Source organism: Vanellus vanellus (assembly GCF_965231255.1).
Source record: "Vanellus vanellus genome assembly, chromosome: 14".
Classification (NCBI taxonomy): domain Eukaryota; kingdom Metazoa; phylum Chordata; class Aves; order Charadriiformes; family Charadriidae; genus Vanellus; species Vanellus vanellus.
In genome coordinates, this window is record NC_138919.1 from 2,799,708 (window position 1) to 2,817,711 (window position 18,004).

The window sequence follows — 18,004 nt, forward strand, 5'->3', positions numbered from 1 at the left end:
CGGCTGAGCGCGCCCCCGCCGCTCCTCTCCTCTCCTCTCTCCTCCCTCCGCCGGCAGCGGCGGCGCGCAGGCGGGCGGGCCGGCCCCCGCCAGGGCAGGGAGCTCCCCGCGGCGGCGCGGCACCACCCCGCCGGGAGGGGGGACGGGAGCAGCCCCGCCGGGCCCCGCGGCAGGCGAGGAGGAGGCGGAGGAGGCGGAGAGAGGCGGCCGAGTCCCGCGCTGAGGGGCGCCGCGGGGGCACTCGCTGAGGGCCCGAGGCCCCGTTGGCGGGGAGGGCCGCGGGGGGCGGGCGGGAGCCGGCCGTCCCCTTGGCGGCGGCCGTGAGGGGAGGAAGCGGCGGCCGAGCTGCAAAGCGACCGACATGGAGGAGCGGTCCCCTCCCGGCGGGGGCCCGGCGTTCCCCCCGCGGGACTGAGCCAGCGGGCGGCCGCCCCGCGCCTCGGCGGGGCTGCGGGGAGCGGGGCCAGCGGCGGGCGGCAGCCCCGGCCCGGCCCGGCCGGCGGAGGAGGAGGAGGAGGAGGGCGGACGAGGCGAGGGGACTATGCGGGGCTGCCCGCGCCCCAGCGCCCTGCGTGCCCAGCCCGGCCAGCGGCGGAGCGCCGCGGCGCTGCCCGGCCGCCCCTCCGCCCCGGCGGCGGGAGGAGACTAAAGGCGACTTGTCCCGGTGGCTTTCCCAACCCGAGAGACCCAAACTCTTGAGCGGGGGCTCTTCAAGGGAGGAATTGACAACATGGCTTCCCCACCGCACCAGCAGCTGCTGCATCACCACAGCACCGAGGTGAGCTGCGACTCCAGCGGGGACAGCAACAGCGTGACGGTGAAAATCAACCCCAAGCAGCACCAGGGCTGCTCCTCTTCCAAGCACTGCAAGTACAGCATCTCCTCCAGCTGCAGCTCGGGGGAGTCCGGGGGCACCCGCCGGACCGGTGGAGGTGGCGGCGGCGGCCACAGCCTCCGCCGGCAGAAGAAGCTGCCGCAGCTCTTCGAGAGGGCTTCGTCCAAGTGGTGGAACCCCAAGTTCGACTCCAACAACCTGGAGGAGGCCTGCATGGAGAGATGCTTCCCGCAGACCCAGCGCCGGTTTCGCTATGCCCTCTTCTACATCGGCGTGGCCTGCCTTCTCTGGGGCATCTACTTCGGCGTACACATGAGAGAGAAACAGATTGTTTTCATGGTGCCAGCTCTGTGCTTCCTCTTGGTGTGCGTGGCCTTTTTCGTGTTCACCTTCACGAAGACTTATGCCCGCCATTATGTATGGACTTCGCTGGTACTCACCCTCCTGGTTTTTGCTTTGACTCTTGCTCCACAGTTCCAGGCGCTGAAACCTATCTCAGGAAGTGGTGACATGTCCAACCGGACTGCCCCGGCAGATCCCACAGACACTTGTCTTTCTCAAGTAGGCAGTTTTTCTATGTGTATCGAAGTGCTCTTGTTGCTTTACACGGTGATGCACTTGCCCTTGTATTTAAGCTTGTTTCTGGGACTGTCGTATTCGGTCCTCTTCGAGACCTTTGGTTATCACTTCCGCGACGAGAACTGTTTTACACCTCTCCGAGCCGGTGCGCTTTACTGGGAGCTGTTGAGTAAAGCCTTCCTGCACATCTGCATCCACGCCATCGGTATTCATTTATTTATCATGTCCGAAGTCAGATCAAGAAGCACATTCCTGAAAGTGGGGCAATCCATCATGCATGGAAAAGACTTGGAAGTGGAAAAAGCCCTGAAAGAGAGGATGATTCATTCTGTTATGCCAAGAATAATAGCCGATGACTTAATGAAGCAGGGGGATGATGAAAGTGAAAACTCTGTCAAACGTCATTCCACCTCAAGCCCCAAAAACAGGAAGAAGAAGCCCTCCATACAGAAAACCCCCATAATATTCCGTCCTTTTAAAATGCAGCAGATAGAGCAAGTGAGCATTTTGTTTGCAGATATTGTTGGCTTCACGAAAATGAGCGCCAATAAATCTGCCCACGCTCTGGTGGGACTCCTCAATGACCTCTTTGGACGTTTCGACCGGCTGTGTGAGGACACTAAATGCGAGAAGATAAGCACTTTGGGAGACTGTTACTACTGCGTAGCTGGCTGCCCGGAGCCCCGGGCAGATCACGCTTACTGCTGCATCGAGATGGGCTTGGGTATGATTAAAGCCATTGAACAGTTTTGCCAAGAGAAAAAAGAAATGGTCAACATGAGAGTCGGTGTTCATACCGGGACGGTCCTGTGTGGCATTTTGGGAATGAGGAGATTCAAGTTCGATGTGTGGTCCAATGATGTCAATTTGGCCAATCTGATGGAGCAGCTCGGGGTGGCTGGAAAAGTCCATATTTCAGAAGCTACTGCGAAATATTTGGATGATCGTTATGAAATGGAAGATGGAAAGGTGATTGAGCGAGTTGGTCAGAGCGTGGTAGCCGACCAGTTAAAAGGTACGTGCTTTTTTTGTGCTCAGTCTTTTTTTTTTTTTCTTTTTTTTTTTCCCCTTATGAGGGAAAATATATTTTCCCTAGTGCATGTTTTGTGCTTCCTGACTTGCAGATTTAACGCGTTTTACATTTAACTCTGTGTGCTGGTGATCACAAACACTGTGGGAATTACGGAATAAAATATGCCCCGGAGATAAGCGTGAAAGATCTTCTGGGGCACTCAAAATGTACTTAGACTTCAAAACTCCTTAGCGCTCCTTGCGAGAGTATCACGTCGTAGGGAGGAGAAGGTTAATGTGTTTGCTGTCTGCAAGAGGTTTTTGTTTTACTGTTGTGTGTCATCCTTTAATTCAGTAAGTAAACTTGGTAATTGACTTCATGTGCCATACATAGAGCATATGTGTTTTGCAAAATTATGTATATCTGTGAAAAGTTTTTTTTGGCATTGGGAGAGTTGGGACTGCGAAGGCATTTGGGAAAAATGACAGCTGGATTCACAGAAAGAAATGAGCACTGTAGATTTGGCAGTTTGATATAGCAAGTTGTTACAGTTCGAAGTTAGGCTGGAAAAAGTTACTCAGGTGGTTCAGTGAGCTGGCAGATGCTCTCGTTTCTGCAGCTCTAAGGATTTGGGGATGAAGCTGCAAATTTGCCATTTGGAAAAGAAAATGAGGGATCCTTCGGTTCCCCTTTGGCTTGGCTAAGGCTCTGGTTTTCGTTTTTCTACAGGGTATTCATTTTGAAATGAAACCCTTGACTGCTTTCTAGCAGCACTTCGAAGCGCGTGCAGGAGGATTGTACATGCTGAGGGTTTAATTGTCTCTTTAGTAAAAGCTGTGTTTCTAGGGCCGTGCCTTTGTCTCATGGAGGTTTGGTTGTCCGCAGTGCTTGTAGTCCAGGGTGGGGAGCAGGCGAATCAAGATGGGAGCGGGATATGTTGGCAACCCTTTTATGCTACGTGAGTTTATTCATTCCCTTTATAAAGGTACCCATTTTTGTAAAGAATGTGTTGAAAACAGAGTGGAAGAAACTGAAGGAGTGACAGGACAGCGGTGTGATGGAGGAAGGAGAGATTTGTTGCAACAAATAGAAAATGAGGCCAGGATGGTTGTAGAAAGGTCAGCGAGTAAGGACGGGGGGGAGAGTATTGCAAAACAGTGGTGGAAGCAGTAACGGCAGGCCGCTCGCCTGTGGCAGGTGCTTATTTTGATGTGACACAAATACTTATTTTTGGTGAGCTAGCTGTCCGCATGCATATGGCAACAGGGATGAAATGAGAGGCTTACAGGCAGGAAAAACATCGACAGTGACATTGGTGGCTGGAAGCCATAGAACTGTAGCAGATGTGTGTCCCTGGGCTTTGGCTTTCTGTTTCTGCATCTAAAAATACAAATTCAGTTAATTTCTTTGGAAACTGTTGACACTGATGTATTTCAGTGGAAGCCTGCTTTCAAGAAAGAAGGATCATACATAATCTCTCTGTTACTCTAAACCGAATCTTGCTCTTCTGGTGAAAACAAATTTAATAGCTCGTAGAGAAACAGCCCTGCAATGTTTAAGTTCTGAATTTCCCTCTTCCATCTACCTTAACAGTCAGATGCAGTGCGAAGGCTGTGTTGTAGCAACAAATGAAATGAAGTATTTTTGTTAAATTTATAACTGTACTTGATATCATTAATCAGAAAGTGACGTGAAGTTACTTGTGGAGACCAATGGTACTGCTCTTAAATATTTTTATTTATATGTTTATATTTTCTAGGACATCACAAGAGCACTGTGTAGAGCAATTATACCCCGTGCCAGGAGTGTTTTTTTCATGGTCTTTCTCAGACTTCTGTTCTGTCCTTGGTTACATCTATTGCGAGAGGGCATATGTAGGCTGCTGTGTCTCGCCAGTACAGTGGTTTGGATTTTGCAGCTCTGAATGCCTTTCAGAGGTCCTGCTTTAGCCAGGGCACTACAGATGAGCAAACTGAAATGCAGTCTAGATAAGATGAAGTATGTTTTGTGAACTGACATTTTAATGGTCTCTTCTTTACCTTGAAACCTAGCTGTGAAAGCAATTGGAGCATGTGGTAAGAATGAGTTTAACGAGGAATATGGGTTGGGATTTTTCCCCTTTCCGTTCTGCATTTTGTTGTGGAACTGTAATTAGCTTGTGTTTCTTATCAATGTCTTATATAGTCATAGAAATCAGGCTGTGTTTACTTTTAAACCCAGCAGACCTCTGCCACGACTGCTGTTATGTGCAGGTCTGTGGCACACGTAGTCCCTTTCCTTCCTGTGCCCAGACCCTCTGCAGTGGCACACGGCGGGTGCTGCTGAGCTGCCACAGTACTTTGTTCCGCAGTCAGATTACTTCCCTGATAGGTAAATGGCATCAGGAGCAGGGGGGGGGGGGAAATAAAAGCAGTCTAACAGCAGTGCCACAGGCTGGCGTCTAGAACCTGCTGCAGGGGAGGGTTTTGTTAAGGAGCAGCTCTGAGATTTAATAGAGTAAACTGAGATTTCACCTCTTAATTAATTGTCCTCTGCCAAGCAGCTGCTCAGTTTTGTGAACGGAGGTGCTGTTAGGGGGTTTTGCTTTACTATTTTTCCTGAGAATTTGTTGATAGTAGTGATAGAGAAGAGGAAGTTTGTTATGGTTGTTTAATTATGTCATACGTCGTACGCTTTTCAAGTATGAAAGTGCTGCGGAGATAACAGACATAAGCATTGTTTCCCTACCAGTACTACACTTCTCAGCTTCCTTTCAACCTTTGGTATCTTAATGATAGCCTATTTTTTATGTTGTATGTCTAGTATATTGTCTCTTAATTGTCAGAGCTGCTGCGGTAGTCATAGCTATCTTTCTGAGGCTAAGTCGACATGATCAAGTAAACTCTTTATGGGGCAAAATGGGAGGTGCTGAGGACTCGGTGTCCACGTTATGCTCATTTCCGGACTTCTGCCTAAGCCTAGTTCTGGCCTGGGTCTCTGGACAAAAGTACCTCTGTGGTTGGAGCACATCAAGCGTGCTCCTGGAGCAAGCCTTCTGGTTCGGTTCACTCGGAAGGAATCCAGCTAACAACTCTACAGTGCGTGCCGAAGCGGGATACACAGGAGTGAATTGGGCAAGCTGTTTTAAAACTACGCTCCCAATTCCGTTTGAAATACTAACGTAGATGTACCCTGAGTTGCCCTAGTGCTGCTCTCCTTGTTTTTTGGAATAGACGAGGCAAAACCGAATTTCTCTCTCCTTGTGCTGTTTTGTGGTTCACTGAAATCTCAGCATGGAAATATCTTTTCTTCTTCTTTTGATGCTTCCTTGGCTCCATATTGCAACAAGTGGGGCCCTGGTGTGTTCCCTCCTGTTTCTGCCATTGGAATTCAGTAGATGGGGTCTAAAACAAACCAATAAAGAGAGCAAGCCATTGATGACCTTACAAGGTTTTTGCCCGTTTCTGACTGCTGTTTGTTTTAAGATTGCCATCTGTTTTCACAGTGCCTGATCCCCTGGATGTGGTGATTTTTTTGAGGTCCACAGATAAACCCTAGACATTAATTATATCTTCCATAATAATTTTGCCACAGGATTTGAGACAATTCACATTTTCTGTTTTCTTGCTGATCTTCCTAGCAAATAAGTTTATTGAAGACTATGAGATCCCGAGAGTCATGTAATACACGTTAATGTGTCCCTTCTGAGCTTTGTGGAGTCAGAGATCTCTTCTCAGGATATAAAAAGTTCTGCTTATGGAAATATTTTTGTTTTGCTCTGTTCTTCTTGGTTGTTTGCATTTCTCTTTCTTGTTACTGAGGAGGTCACAATATTGCTATTTGCCAGCCAGCCAGCAACTCTTCCAGAAATACCAGGGTCACCGGCATCTCTTTTTTTGAGCGCTCAAAATACGTAAGCATGTTGGGGCAAGAATGCTTTCCCTGTGTTTATAGAGCATAGCACAGCAGAACCACAATTTCATTTGGGGCATTTGTATGTATGCTGATACTCTAATGAAAGTAATTGTTATTAAAGTTTCCATAAAAATGAAAAATTAAAAAAAAAATCCCAAACTTTCTGCAGCAAGACCCCTCCTTGTTCAGTTTGCCTCAAGGAATGGCTTTATCGCTGAGTTTCTGTTAGAAGCCCTTGAAGATACAGACACACTTTTCTCTCTAATTTTGCTGTTTGCTTCATCATGGAAAAAATGTAAGTGGCTGTTGTGTGCTCTGTCGCCTGGCTAAGCGAACCAAGGAGTCAATGGCTTCAGAAGGAAGGTCAGCTTTCACGGCACTTATTGCCTGAAAATCCACCGGTTCACCTGTGGCAACTGGTAGCTGTTCCTGATAAAGCCTATCAAAGATCTGTAGCTTACTGTATTGTCTTCTGCTGTTCTCCGTGTTTCTTTTAGTATCTCCTTTACTTTTCATTATTTTTTAAGCAAAGCAAATCAGTTATGAAAATCACCGTTATGAAACCTTTTAACATCATTTAAGGCTGTTATTTCTCCATAAATAGCCTGGCTCTATACATGGTGGCAACCTGCGACCTGTGGGATGCTTTTCCCTTGGCAGACCACGGGATACAGCTCTGCCTGGTGACTTGATACTCTGCTGCTTCTTCAGGTTTGGGTTACAGGGAGCGGGTGTTCCTGAAAGACAAAAGTCTCAGATAAGGTTATGAAGAAAGAGGTCATTGAATTTTCCTTCCCTTCCTCCTCTCTATGGCAGATCGGGGGGAGACCCCAGTTACACCCTGACGGCTGCGGAGTCTTTCCTGCCTGCCCCATCTTTCTGTCTTTTACCAGACCTGTGCGCGCAGGACCCGTAGCTGTCCTGTGCTTCTGGAAGTTCATAGGTAGATGAAAGAGAAGATGAAAGTTTTCCTTATCTTTTTGAGCCCGGTTTGCTGGGCGTAGTGTAAATCTAGAAGGCTTGTGCTCGTGCCAGCAGGAGAGCTCTGCACAAATTCGGCTCGGCCAAGAGCAGTGGTAGTCTAACTGGTAGGTGTTTTGGGGGCAAGGACAGGAGGTACGGCTGCTTGTCTGGTTTGTGTCTTGCCACCCGCTGTGCAGGTCTGCCTGTTTGACCTCTAGCTTCATCGTGTTCAATAAATGTAGATCCCTAGGTACTGGCTTTTTATGTTTATTGAACTCATTTGTGACAGACATTGTAATTCTGGATTTCATGTTTTCCGATACTAATCTGACAGCCGGGCAACAACTGATAGATAGAACAAATGTCAATTTTTTTTAAAAGTGATAATGAAGTAAGCATGTGAACATACTTCCACTTTCCCACAACACAGAATTCTGAGTGCTGACTGAGACAGAAATTTTAGCAAAGAGTCAGTTTATCAATTTTGCGTAGTCTGACCTACTAATTGTTGGTATTCAGGTAGTGGTTTATGATCTTATTTTCAAGTGTGAGACTGAAAATAAAGTGTCATACATGGGTTGACTTCACTGCTGTATTTAAAAAATGAAAAGTACTCAGTGACAGATAAAGAATTATAATTAGAGGTAATTTGCATGAAGGCATATTGCCAGGAAGAAGTAAATTCTACATTGATTTAACATTTTGACGTGGTCTGTAATTTTACCATGTAATAGCAAAACGAAAAGGAGGTAAATAGTGAATACAGTTGCTCAACCAGGTTCTTGTCAAGTCTTCACTTGGTGAAGATGTGTTTCATAGCTATAAACAAAAGAATGAACTTTGTATGAAAACCTGGTGATTATTGAGCTTTCCAAATATCTTACATGATACAATGACATAACTTTTCCTGAAAGTAAATCTATGTATTTGTGCTTTAGTACTGATCAGCTTTAGTGCCAGGTAGGTTTTGTGACTTCTGCAGAATGGTCACAATTTCTACAAATTTTGGGGAAGATTTGCTGAGTTGCTCTTGGTTTTATTTGTGCAAGGCCAAGTAGAAAAATATCTCAATTAAAAAAAATATCATATATAAGCTGGTTTTATTATTTAAGGGATACTCGGATGTTGGCTTTTGAGGCTTTGAGTTTCGATAACATACTTAAGCTCTAATTTGACTGCACACCGTGAAAAATAATTTATAAGTATAGCTAGCATCTATGTAAGATTCTCCACTTTGTACAGGGTGGAGACTGACTCTAACCATATACTTTGTTTAACAACATGGGCTCCGGTTTCAATTTATTGTGTGTCCTGACACTAATTAACAAATAAGTCAAGGCAGTGCTGGCTGTAAAGTGTTGGAGCTCTGCCTGGTTAAGCCCTGTATGAGCCCTGCAGAGTGAACCAACGGTTTCAGTAGACCTGGAAACACTTACATCCTACAAGAGTTGAAGTGAGCGTGACAGGAGTGGGGCTTTATTCTAGAACGTAGGAAAGGTGAGGGCTGAAATCTGAGGTGCTGTAATATGGGAGGGACACCATGGCTTCGGCTGCACTCGGTGACGATCATCTGCGGAGTCTTTCGTTTATGTTTCTGTCTTGGGGCTACCCAAAGTATAGGTGCTGCAATGTAAACAGATACTCTGTGAGTAACAAGTCTGAGCTCTATTCTTCCTCCTTCCCGTTTACATCAGTAAACCTTAAGAGGTAGGTGGGGGACTATTCAAATGCAAGAAAACTTCTTCTTTAAATAAAAGCCTTGACATGGTGGCTTTTTGGGGAAAAAGATTGATGGAAAAGACAAAACAAAGTCAAAGACATAATTTATATTCATCTTCTGTCATGAGGAGGATGCATGGTTTGAATGGGTTGTTTAAAACTCTTTTTGCAGTTATTTCACAACACGTACTTCACTTTTCCCCCTGGCAGGCAAAGTATATAAGAATTTACATTCACCACTTTAAAACAAAGTACAATTTCAGTGGATTTCAAGTTGCTGTGGATTGTCCTGGAGTATTACTAAAATTAGCAAACTGAAATTATTTTCTCCCATCCACAATTTGTGTGTAAGCTGTCTCTCTCTTGATCCTGAATCACAAGCTCGCTCCATCCATCTTGGCTCTGTAAGGAGAGACAGCCATTCCTCTTTCCGTTACAGCTGACACTTGAAAATTCTCTGCTATTTTTAGGTGATTTTCAGTCGCATTTATGTCCTTTGACAAGAAAGAAAGGGAAAAAAAAATCCTAGCCTTTAAATTTGTAACTTCCAGTGGGAGTTGCTATTGCAAAGAAGGCAGCTAGTCAATATAGCCTCATTAACACATTTTAACAGGTTCTGTTGTATAAGCTTGCGTTATTGTGATGCCTCTTTCATAGATTTGTAGAAAATGGTTGGAACTGGATTTAAAGCAGAGCCATGCAGGTTTTGAAAGTGTAGATGCTTGCTCCCAAGTAATAATTATTGAAAATACAAAGTGGCAGTCAGAAAAGCCGTATAGACTGGAGATCATACCCTGGTGTGACAGCTCTTTCTTTGCCCCAGCGTCATGTCGGGGCACTGGTGCAGGACCGATTTAGCTGCTTAGGCTCATCTTAGTAGGCATTTGTCAGTATTGTACTGTACCAGAAACCTATACTGCCCTTCCAAGTCAAATTGTTTTCATCAAATGAATATTCTCTTTCTTTTTTTTTTTTCCCCTCAAATGTTTTAACCTAGAGCAATAGGCTTACTAGTTAGATGGCTTTAGGGATAGATATTTTTCATGGTTCTGAAATTGCTACAAAATGTTCTAGGTGTATTTCTTCAGCTAGCATCCCTTGGGCACAAAATGCCCCTTCCAGTTGCCTGAAAACTTTTTGGGTTTGTATTTGCTACAGTAACTTAATGCGGGAATTCTTAGCAAGCCATAAAAATAACAATGTTTATATTGCAAGTCTTTATTTCACTGATAGCACTTGCTGTTCCTCTGGTTGCACTTCTAAAGCTGTTGTCTTCAACTCGACTTGATAAATTTAGAAATCACGTTATTGTCATAAAATAACATTACTTATAAAATGCCCAAAATTGGAGCAGCGCAGAGGAACTAGTGGAATAAAGTCTGCTAGCTTGCCAATGGACCTTTCCTTCTGTCTGCTGCTTAATGTACGCAGAGACATGCAAACAGAGGTAAAAAGAAGGAAAATGTCCTTTGCTATACATGTAACATCTACTCAAAGAGCATTTTGCTTTCCTTTTGCTTTTTTTTTTTTTCTCCCCCCCTCCCCCTTCAGCTGTCAGTTGAAGATAACTCAAATTCACTGGTGTGGATGTCATCGTGGGCTGGAAGATTCCTGCTGGCCACGTGGTTCCTCCTTAAACCAGAGGTCCTCCCATTGCACGGGGAGGAGAGGGGCCACGCAGAAAGAGAGCCGAAAAGCATCCAAATCCAGCTGCCTGTAACTAAGTCTATAAAGACTTTGTTTCCTTCCCGTCTTGTTATTTTATAGGCCTTAATAGAAAAATTGCGCTTTTTTCCTCCTGAAAAGAGAGGGAGAAGGAGAAAGTGGAAAGCAAAGCTAATTGTTAATCAATAACAACGATATTAACAACTATTCATATGTTTTAAGAGCCAAAATGGTGGTGGTTTGGTTGATGGTGCTTAACTGTACAATAAGCAAAAAAAGTCTATAATTGAAATCAAACATGCTGTTAAATGTTGATTCAGCCTACAGGAAACATAGGAAAACTGCTTCTGATATTGGATGCTTAATTCTTTATGATAAACAAAGATATTTGAGTCAGAAATGGAATCTTGTTTGCTTTTAAATGTGCAGTTTTGATATTTGACTTAACTGCTATCCCATCTATTAGACATATGCATCTATTTATTATTTCTTTTTCTTTACAGGGTATTACACTAGGTATACTATTTTCAAAAGGCCTCCCGGGAAGCTTTTGCGTAGCTGTTCCCAGTAGTTCTTGAAATCAAATCCTCGCATTCTTTAACTGTTGCTTAATGGACATGTGAAGTCTGCCCTGTAAGGTACTAAGTGTCTTTAATCTCTGACCGACTTGGACGAAAGCACAACGGATAAATCTTGTGGAAATGCTCAGGGCCCGACAGGCCTGGTGTTAAACACAGGATGTAGTGAGGAAATGTTTCTCTAAGGGCGTTATTTGCAAAGAGCCCAGGTACAACATTAGTTCCAAATTTCCTTTGTTTAGACAGCGTGACACTTAGTAAGAGCTGTCTGTGTTTCTAGGAGGTCCACGCTTGGACTGCAGTAGGAGAAGAAATGGCCACAGGCTTCCAGAAGAAAGATGGAGGCTTTCAGTGTTGCATGTGTCCATGGTGAAATTACACTGGCAGATAGTCAGATTTTCATCCAAGGCTTTTGTAACCTTTCCCATCTATTTCCAGTTTTTTAAATTTGGTTCTGATTTGATAACAATATGTAGGAAAGTAAAAGGATTTTACTTGTTTTGCTCTGACTCCCTCTTTGGGACTGACCTTGCTACTAAGATACAGGTTATGAAAGAGATTCTCTCTCGTATGTACATATAAGTTACTAATGAGATAATATGAATAATATTTAATGTTTTACTTGCTGCTTGGCAATGTGGCATCAACTAGAAGCAGAGAGCATTCTTAAAAATACCGCATGAGCATGAGAAAGTTTATTATAAGTTGTTTCATAATCCCAATAAACCGTTTAAGAGAAACACACACACCCCATGCCTCACCCCAGGTTCTGGAATCCATAACTGAATTTTTCTGCTGAGGATGTTAAAATAACATATACATCTTAGGTTATGAAACATTGCTGCTGCTGGAATTTGCTGTGGATACAGAGGTAAACAAAAGGTCTGTTAGTCTTCAGTGAAGTCACATTTTCTTACCTGTGTTGGATACTTTAGTTCAGTATTTGACGATAGTTTTCCACAAAGAAGTCCAAAAATCTTAATTACATAAGGCTGTTGTGAGTTACTTGGTTTTTATACATACATATATATGTGTGTATATAGCATTTCAGTAAATATGTGCATCCTTAGGATGTTTCTTCTGTGAAAACACTCCCAAGTTGTCTCTACAGTCCGTTATTTCTGAATAATCGGATGCTTGAATCATGTTTAATCAGCTCAGAAAGCGTGCTTAATTCTTGTAGTACGGCTGGCTGGATGTTCATCAAATGGGTGGTGTTCTTTAGTAAAAGTTTTGCTCAGCTATCTGTATTTGTTAGGGAGCATCATAAAATCTACCTGTTGATAATAGAAGGTGGGAGCCGCATCCGAGAGAGATTTTCCAAGCACGCTTGTCTTCAGCCGTGCTTGCTTTGGCACGGCGTGGGACCTGCCCAGCTCTGCAGCGCTGCTTGCAGGAGACCCGCTCTGGAAAAGGAAGGTGGTTGCTGCCCGTGGCCTCTTGCTTTCTCTGATGGGAAGGGATGGAAAAAAAAAGGAGATAAAGGATGTCAATTTTAAAAATGTGGAGGCGAAGGCTACCGAGAGGAAGGTGCTGGTCTCTGTGCCCTGATGAAACACTGGGACTATGCTGTGCTTTCTCTCTTACTCCTGCTCGGAGATAAGAGACAGTTTGGTGATGGCTGTTTGCTGTTCAGGTGTTGGTAATGATTTTGTGTCCGTAACCGGGTACTGAAACTGAATCAGACCATAGGGAAGGCATTTTTGATCAGGCGCAGTGTTTTCTAAGTATTATAAAAAAAAACAACGCATGCATGATGTGGCTATATTTAAAATGTAGTACATCTGTTAAGTGTTTAATTCTTTCCAAGATTTCAGGAGGTGACAAAGTTGGAAATTGTCTTAAAATTTAGATTAAGATATTTTTTTTCCAAGTTGGGATATTTGCCTCCCAGGCTCCTGCACTTACCAGTGCATCTTTGAAGTAGTGTATTTGATAAACAATTAAATAAACTGCATTACATATGTATTTTGGGACTTAGATTATGATTTGCCTTGTATGAGCCTAGTATCGGCCGTAGACAAGCACGCAGCCAATACGGTCATAAATTTGTGTGAGCTGTTCTGCTGCTGCTGTAATGGAGAAGGCTTTGCGGCGTTAGATTGTGCTGACAGTGTGTTATTTGTCTTACCCGTTTGGAGTAAAGGATTTGTTAATTCTTGCAGTGCTTAGTAAGCACAGGAGTTGGACCATGCCCCACCAGTGTCTGGTGCAGCTTTTTAAACACTAAATCCTCCTAATTCAAATGGCACTCTTTGTTAAAGTTTACAGTTAAAATTCTTTTGTTTCAAAGAAGAGCCAGTTGTTTTTAACAGAATTACCAGTTTGTGGAAATAACGTGTGTTTCAATGTGATCTTTGGGACTTTATGGTAACACAGCAGTCTGTATGCGTGTGAAATACATAATACTTAGTTCAGGAACTGCAGTTAATATACACTGAGTATGTCTATAGTTTATCGAATCTATAATCAAAACTATATTTATAGTTTATCAAAATAAGACAACTTTAAATGTAGCAAATGACTTTCACAAATATGGGTAAAGCAAAATGGGGTTCTAAAAGTCCTTGCTGCTGTATTTAGGAGAGTCAATATAAAATGAACACAAAGTAAAAGAGTTAAAGCTGTAAACACAGACTTTGGGATCAGAGGAGGGTGGATGGGAGTATTTATAAGATTTTTTTTATTGCCCTTTCAACGCATATGTAAAATTACAACTCTGATCCAATGACTGTTAGAAGATGATCTTACAGAAAATTAGCCAGTGAAGTGTAGCTGATATTAGATGGTCATTGAAAGGGTTAATCCTTTGATCTTTATTTATAGAATGAGGCACTTCTCAGACAAGAAGGGTATTGAATTAATTAAGAAGTCTGTGCTGCTACCTGGGCTTCTCAGCTGATGAGGGGCTGGTGGCGCTGAGCCCCAGCGAGGTGCACTCTCGCACAGCGAAGGCAGAAAGCAGCGAGCCGGCAATGCTGATAACGTATTCCAGATGTGCCGTCCCGCTCCACGCGGCAGAGGGAGTGTGCATTGTGGGAGCAAGGAAAGAAGGGATGGCAGCTTGAATTCAGTGTTGGGCCATAATCTAGCAAAACCAGCAAGGATCCCATCCCCACGCTTGACTCGGGAATGGCTTTGCTAGGGCCTTGTAGAATAAAGAAATGGTTTTCATTTTTTGAGCATGGTTAGCTTTTTTTTTTTCGTGATGTGACTTTGCCGTGTCTTGTAAATTGAAGAGAACTCCCTTCTAAATGCCTTTCTTAAAAGAAAGCTTAAAATAAATGTCTTGATTTATATACACTTGGATATTTTTATACTAATATATAGTGGAACCATAACAAGCAGAGGATGAAATTTTACTCTCTAGTATTTACTCTTTCCTTTCCCTTGTCAGGGGATAAAAATCTACCACACAGACACAGTAGACAAACTGGAAAGATCACTGGGTATTTTAATAACCAGTGTGGATTAAGTGTGTGTTACTTGTACATGGATGCTGTGGTAAGAGTGAGCTAAGTGTTTGGTTTGAAAATGGTCTGGAGTCCCCATCTTTAGTTCATTAATGAGTAAACTCCTCATCTGTAACTGCGTAGCTCATTCCTGAAAAAACGTTGTCTAGACATTGGACTGGCTGAAGGTATTCTTTTTCTGATGTGCCCCTTCAGTAATCTGCCAGGGGAGGTAAGTCACCCCTAGTCGAACTCCAGTTATCGCTGTTGTCAGGTGGCTTGGTGTTTGTGTTTGGTGGTGTTCCTGCTTGCTCTAATAAAGCTTCTGGAATAGTTTACTTCAGTTTCCTGTTCCGTGAAGTTTAGCTCTTGCTAATATAAGTTGGGTTTGTGTTTTGTTGTTGTTGTTTTGTTTTGTTTTGTTTTTTTAACGTGAAGTTTACCAGCCACATCCTGAAAATGTGACGGTGAAGCGTTGGCTTGCTGTAACTGAGATTTTTACTGTGCATTCTACTATGTGACTCCCAAAACTCAGGTTTAAATCCCTAGCAGTCATACATGTGTTCACTTCAAAAATATATTTGTGGTAGAATGAGCAACATGAAGTGCTGGTTTGTGCCGAGGTCAGGTAATGAGTTCATTTATTGATGAGAAGCTGCGCTAATGCTTTGTTGACAGTGATTCCCAAAATGCTGAATTTGAGGTTTGTCCAGAAATCCGGGTGTCTGCTACTGTAGCAGAGTTAAATAGACTAAATAGTGAGTACTTAAAATTAGTATTACTGTTCTGTGTGACACAGGGTGTATTGCTTGATAATTCTGGCTTGGACGCCTTTTGTCTGCAAATATTCTTTTTGTGCTGAGATGGGAATATTTTCTCATATCCCATCATGGTTCCACATTTTGTACCTATAGCATTTTTCTCCCCATGTTGAACTAATGGGGAATATAGGGGAAAATTGTACTTTCCCTTTTTACTATGGCAGTATAAATAATTTGTAAAATAATTTGAGGTCTTGAAAAGGTAAATGTGTATTTGGACATTAGAATGAGAAGAGCTAGGGGGACTGTAGGGCATCATTGTTTCAAAAACCCGGATGGAGAATTGCAGGTTCGGCACAGTAGCACTTGAAATCTCTTCATGGATACAGGAAGGTGCAGTATTTGTAAGGAAGAATGTCCACATTATCTCCTCAGTAGATTCTCATTGTGCAGTCCGGTGTTCGTTTTGCTCTCTTGTGCTTGGGTGGCAGATACTCGTTAGTGATGTTTTCCCAGTTGCTCCTCTGCATCTTTTTGTTAGGTTTTCAGTTCCCGCACTTGTGGTTGGAGCTGAGTCGTAGAGCAGAGAAGTTGTCATGAACTAGATTTTTTCAGTAGCTTTATTTTTCTTTAATACAAAACAGATAATGATTTATCTTTCTTACTGCAATGTTATGATAGTTCTAGAAGAGAGAGGGGTTTTAAGTGACATTTATTGGGGAGGAATGAAGTGATCCTTTAATGGTCTAAAGTTTTCTGATGCTGCCTAGTGTCTGGGGCGATTCATGCTGTTTCCTGAAACGGAATTTAGCTTTTTGGCTGCTGGAGGTGGAAAGAGCATACTGCAGCAGCAACAGTATATCTGAGATGCTTTTTGTTGTTCATTTGTAATAAACTCTCTACAAAGTAAATTCCAAGACCTCTAAAACATGGAGAGGCCGCTGCTTGTCCCGGTGTGTAGAAGTGATTGATTCAGTACCTGTATCCAGCTAATATTTGACTGTTTTGAATACACAGACTATTTAGCATGACTGTTTGTGTGAATACTTCTTAATGTTGTGAACGTGTCTCCATGTGTGGAGAAACTGGAGTTTTTGAATTATCAGTATACATTGTACCAAAAAATTTACATAATTTTAGTTGCAGTTTTATCAGCCAAAACAGCAGAGAGCCCAAACGTATAATAGTAGATGAAAACCTGAAAGGTAAGCGCTAATGACAGCACAGTCAGTAAGTTATTGAGTTCCTTCATGTTTGCCTTTAAAATATACTATTATGAGATGTGGAGCTTTAATTACTTAATTTTTAAAATACATTGCCGTTTTTAATTTTAAATTTAAAAAAATAATCTATTTAACTAAGAAATTAGTTGGGAAAAAAATATATTTTAAAAGAACCTGAAATGAAAGGAAGATTGGCTAATTTTTGGCCCAGTGGGAGATGGTTAGTTCCCATGGTCTTCTGAGCACGAAGATGATTGTGCTTCTCTGTTTCGTGAGATCAGATGCTGGAGTCTCTCCGTGGAGGTTAGTTTTTGGGTTTGGATGCTCCTTTACATTCCTGACTGCAGATTTTAGGGGCCGCATAGGAGTTGAATCTTCTCAGTGAAGCACAAGCTGCTACCTACGGTAACTTGTGCGCTTGTAAAGAAAGATCAGATTTGCTGATAGATCACTCTCCCTCTCCCAAAAAAACCTGACAGCTGTTTTAAGAAGTTATTTTCAGGCTGGAACGTGAAACTTGGAAGAGAACCAGACTCCTTTATAAACAAACTTAGCAGTCGTGTCTGTCCGTCCGTCCCCCCTTTTAAAAATGACTCTGTAGTTGTAGTTGATCATATGTTAACGCTGCAGTTTATTTCCCCCTTTTTATTTACTTTAATGTTTTTTAAGGGTTGTTTGCTTATAATTCAAAAGCATAAACAACTGGAGGTAGTGGTGGACCTTGTGGTGGGAGTTGTAATAGTGTTTCCAGTGCAATTTGCTGATGTGCAATAGGAAAGGTAGGATTTACAGATACTCGTATTATTATGGTGTCTAGCCATACAAATGAAGAGCAAAACTTACTTCTGAGCAATTATCTCACATATTTTGCTGTGAGTTTCCAAGGTCCCATAGCACCATGGTAGCTTTTCTCAAAATATTGTGGCTTATTTAGCTAAATTTTCAGTGTTTGTTTTCTTTGTTCTCTTGCAACTGACGATAAGCCCTGTAGGCATTATAGCAGAAAAATATTTTAACGGGATGGAAGCTGTTAAGGGAAAATAGTTATTCCTAAGTTTTCCTTTGTGTTTTTAATTACCCATTAGATTGCATCTTCTGAGGAGGAAATTGGAGAGGAATTTTGTGATGGTATTTGGAAAAACTTGGGAGGCAGGGGGAAAGTGGAAATCAAAGGGATGTTGGGTGACAGTGTGAGGGAAGAGATTATAAGAAGTTGAAATGTGTAGAAAACTATCCTGAATTGCTTTTTGTGGCGTGTTTCTTGTTCAGTCCTTCAATCTCATAAATTTTGCTTCAGTAGTAGATGAAACATTAAAAGAAAGA

The 18,004-nt window shown here is 42.8% G+C and overlaps 1 protein-coding gene across 1 annotated transcript in view; it reads left to right on the forward strand.

The window, feature by feature from the left end:
* The first annotated feature begins 693 nt into the window (after nt 1–693).
* The window catches only part of ADCY9 (adenylate cyclase 9), a 90,823-nt gene continuing 73,512 nt past the window's right edge, over nt 694–18,004 (forward strand). The window contains exon 1 of the mRNA XM_082490864.1: nt 694–2,429. Coding sequence (XP_082346990.1) covers nt 731–2,429 — 1,699 coding nt within the window. The 5' untranslated portion in view covers nt 694–730. The remainder of the gene's footprint in view (nt 2,430–18,004) is intronic.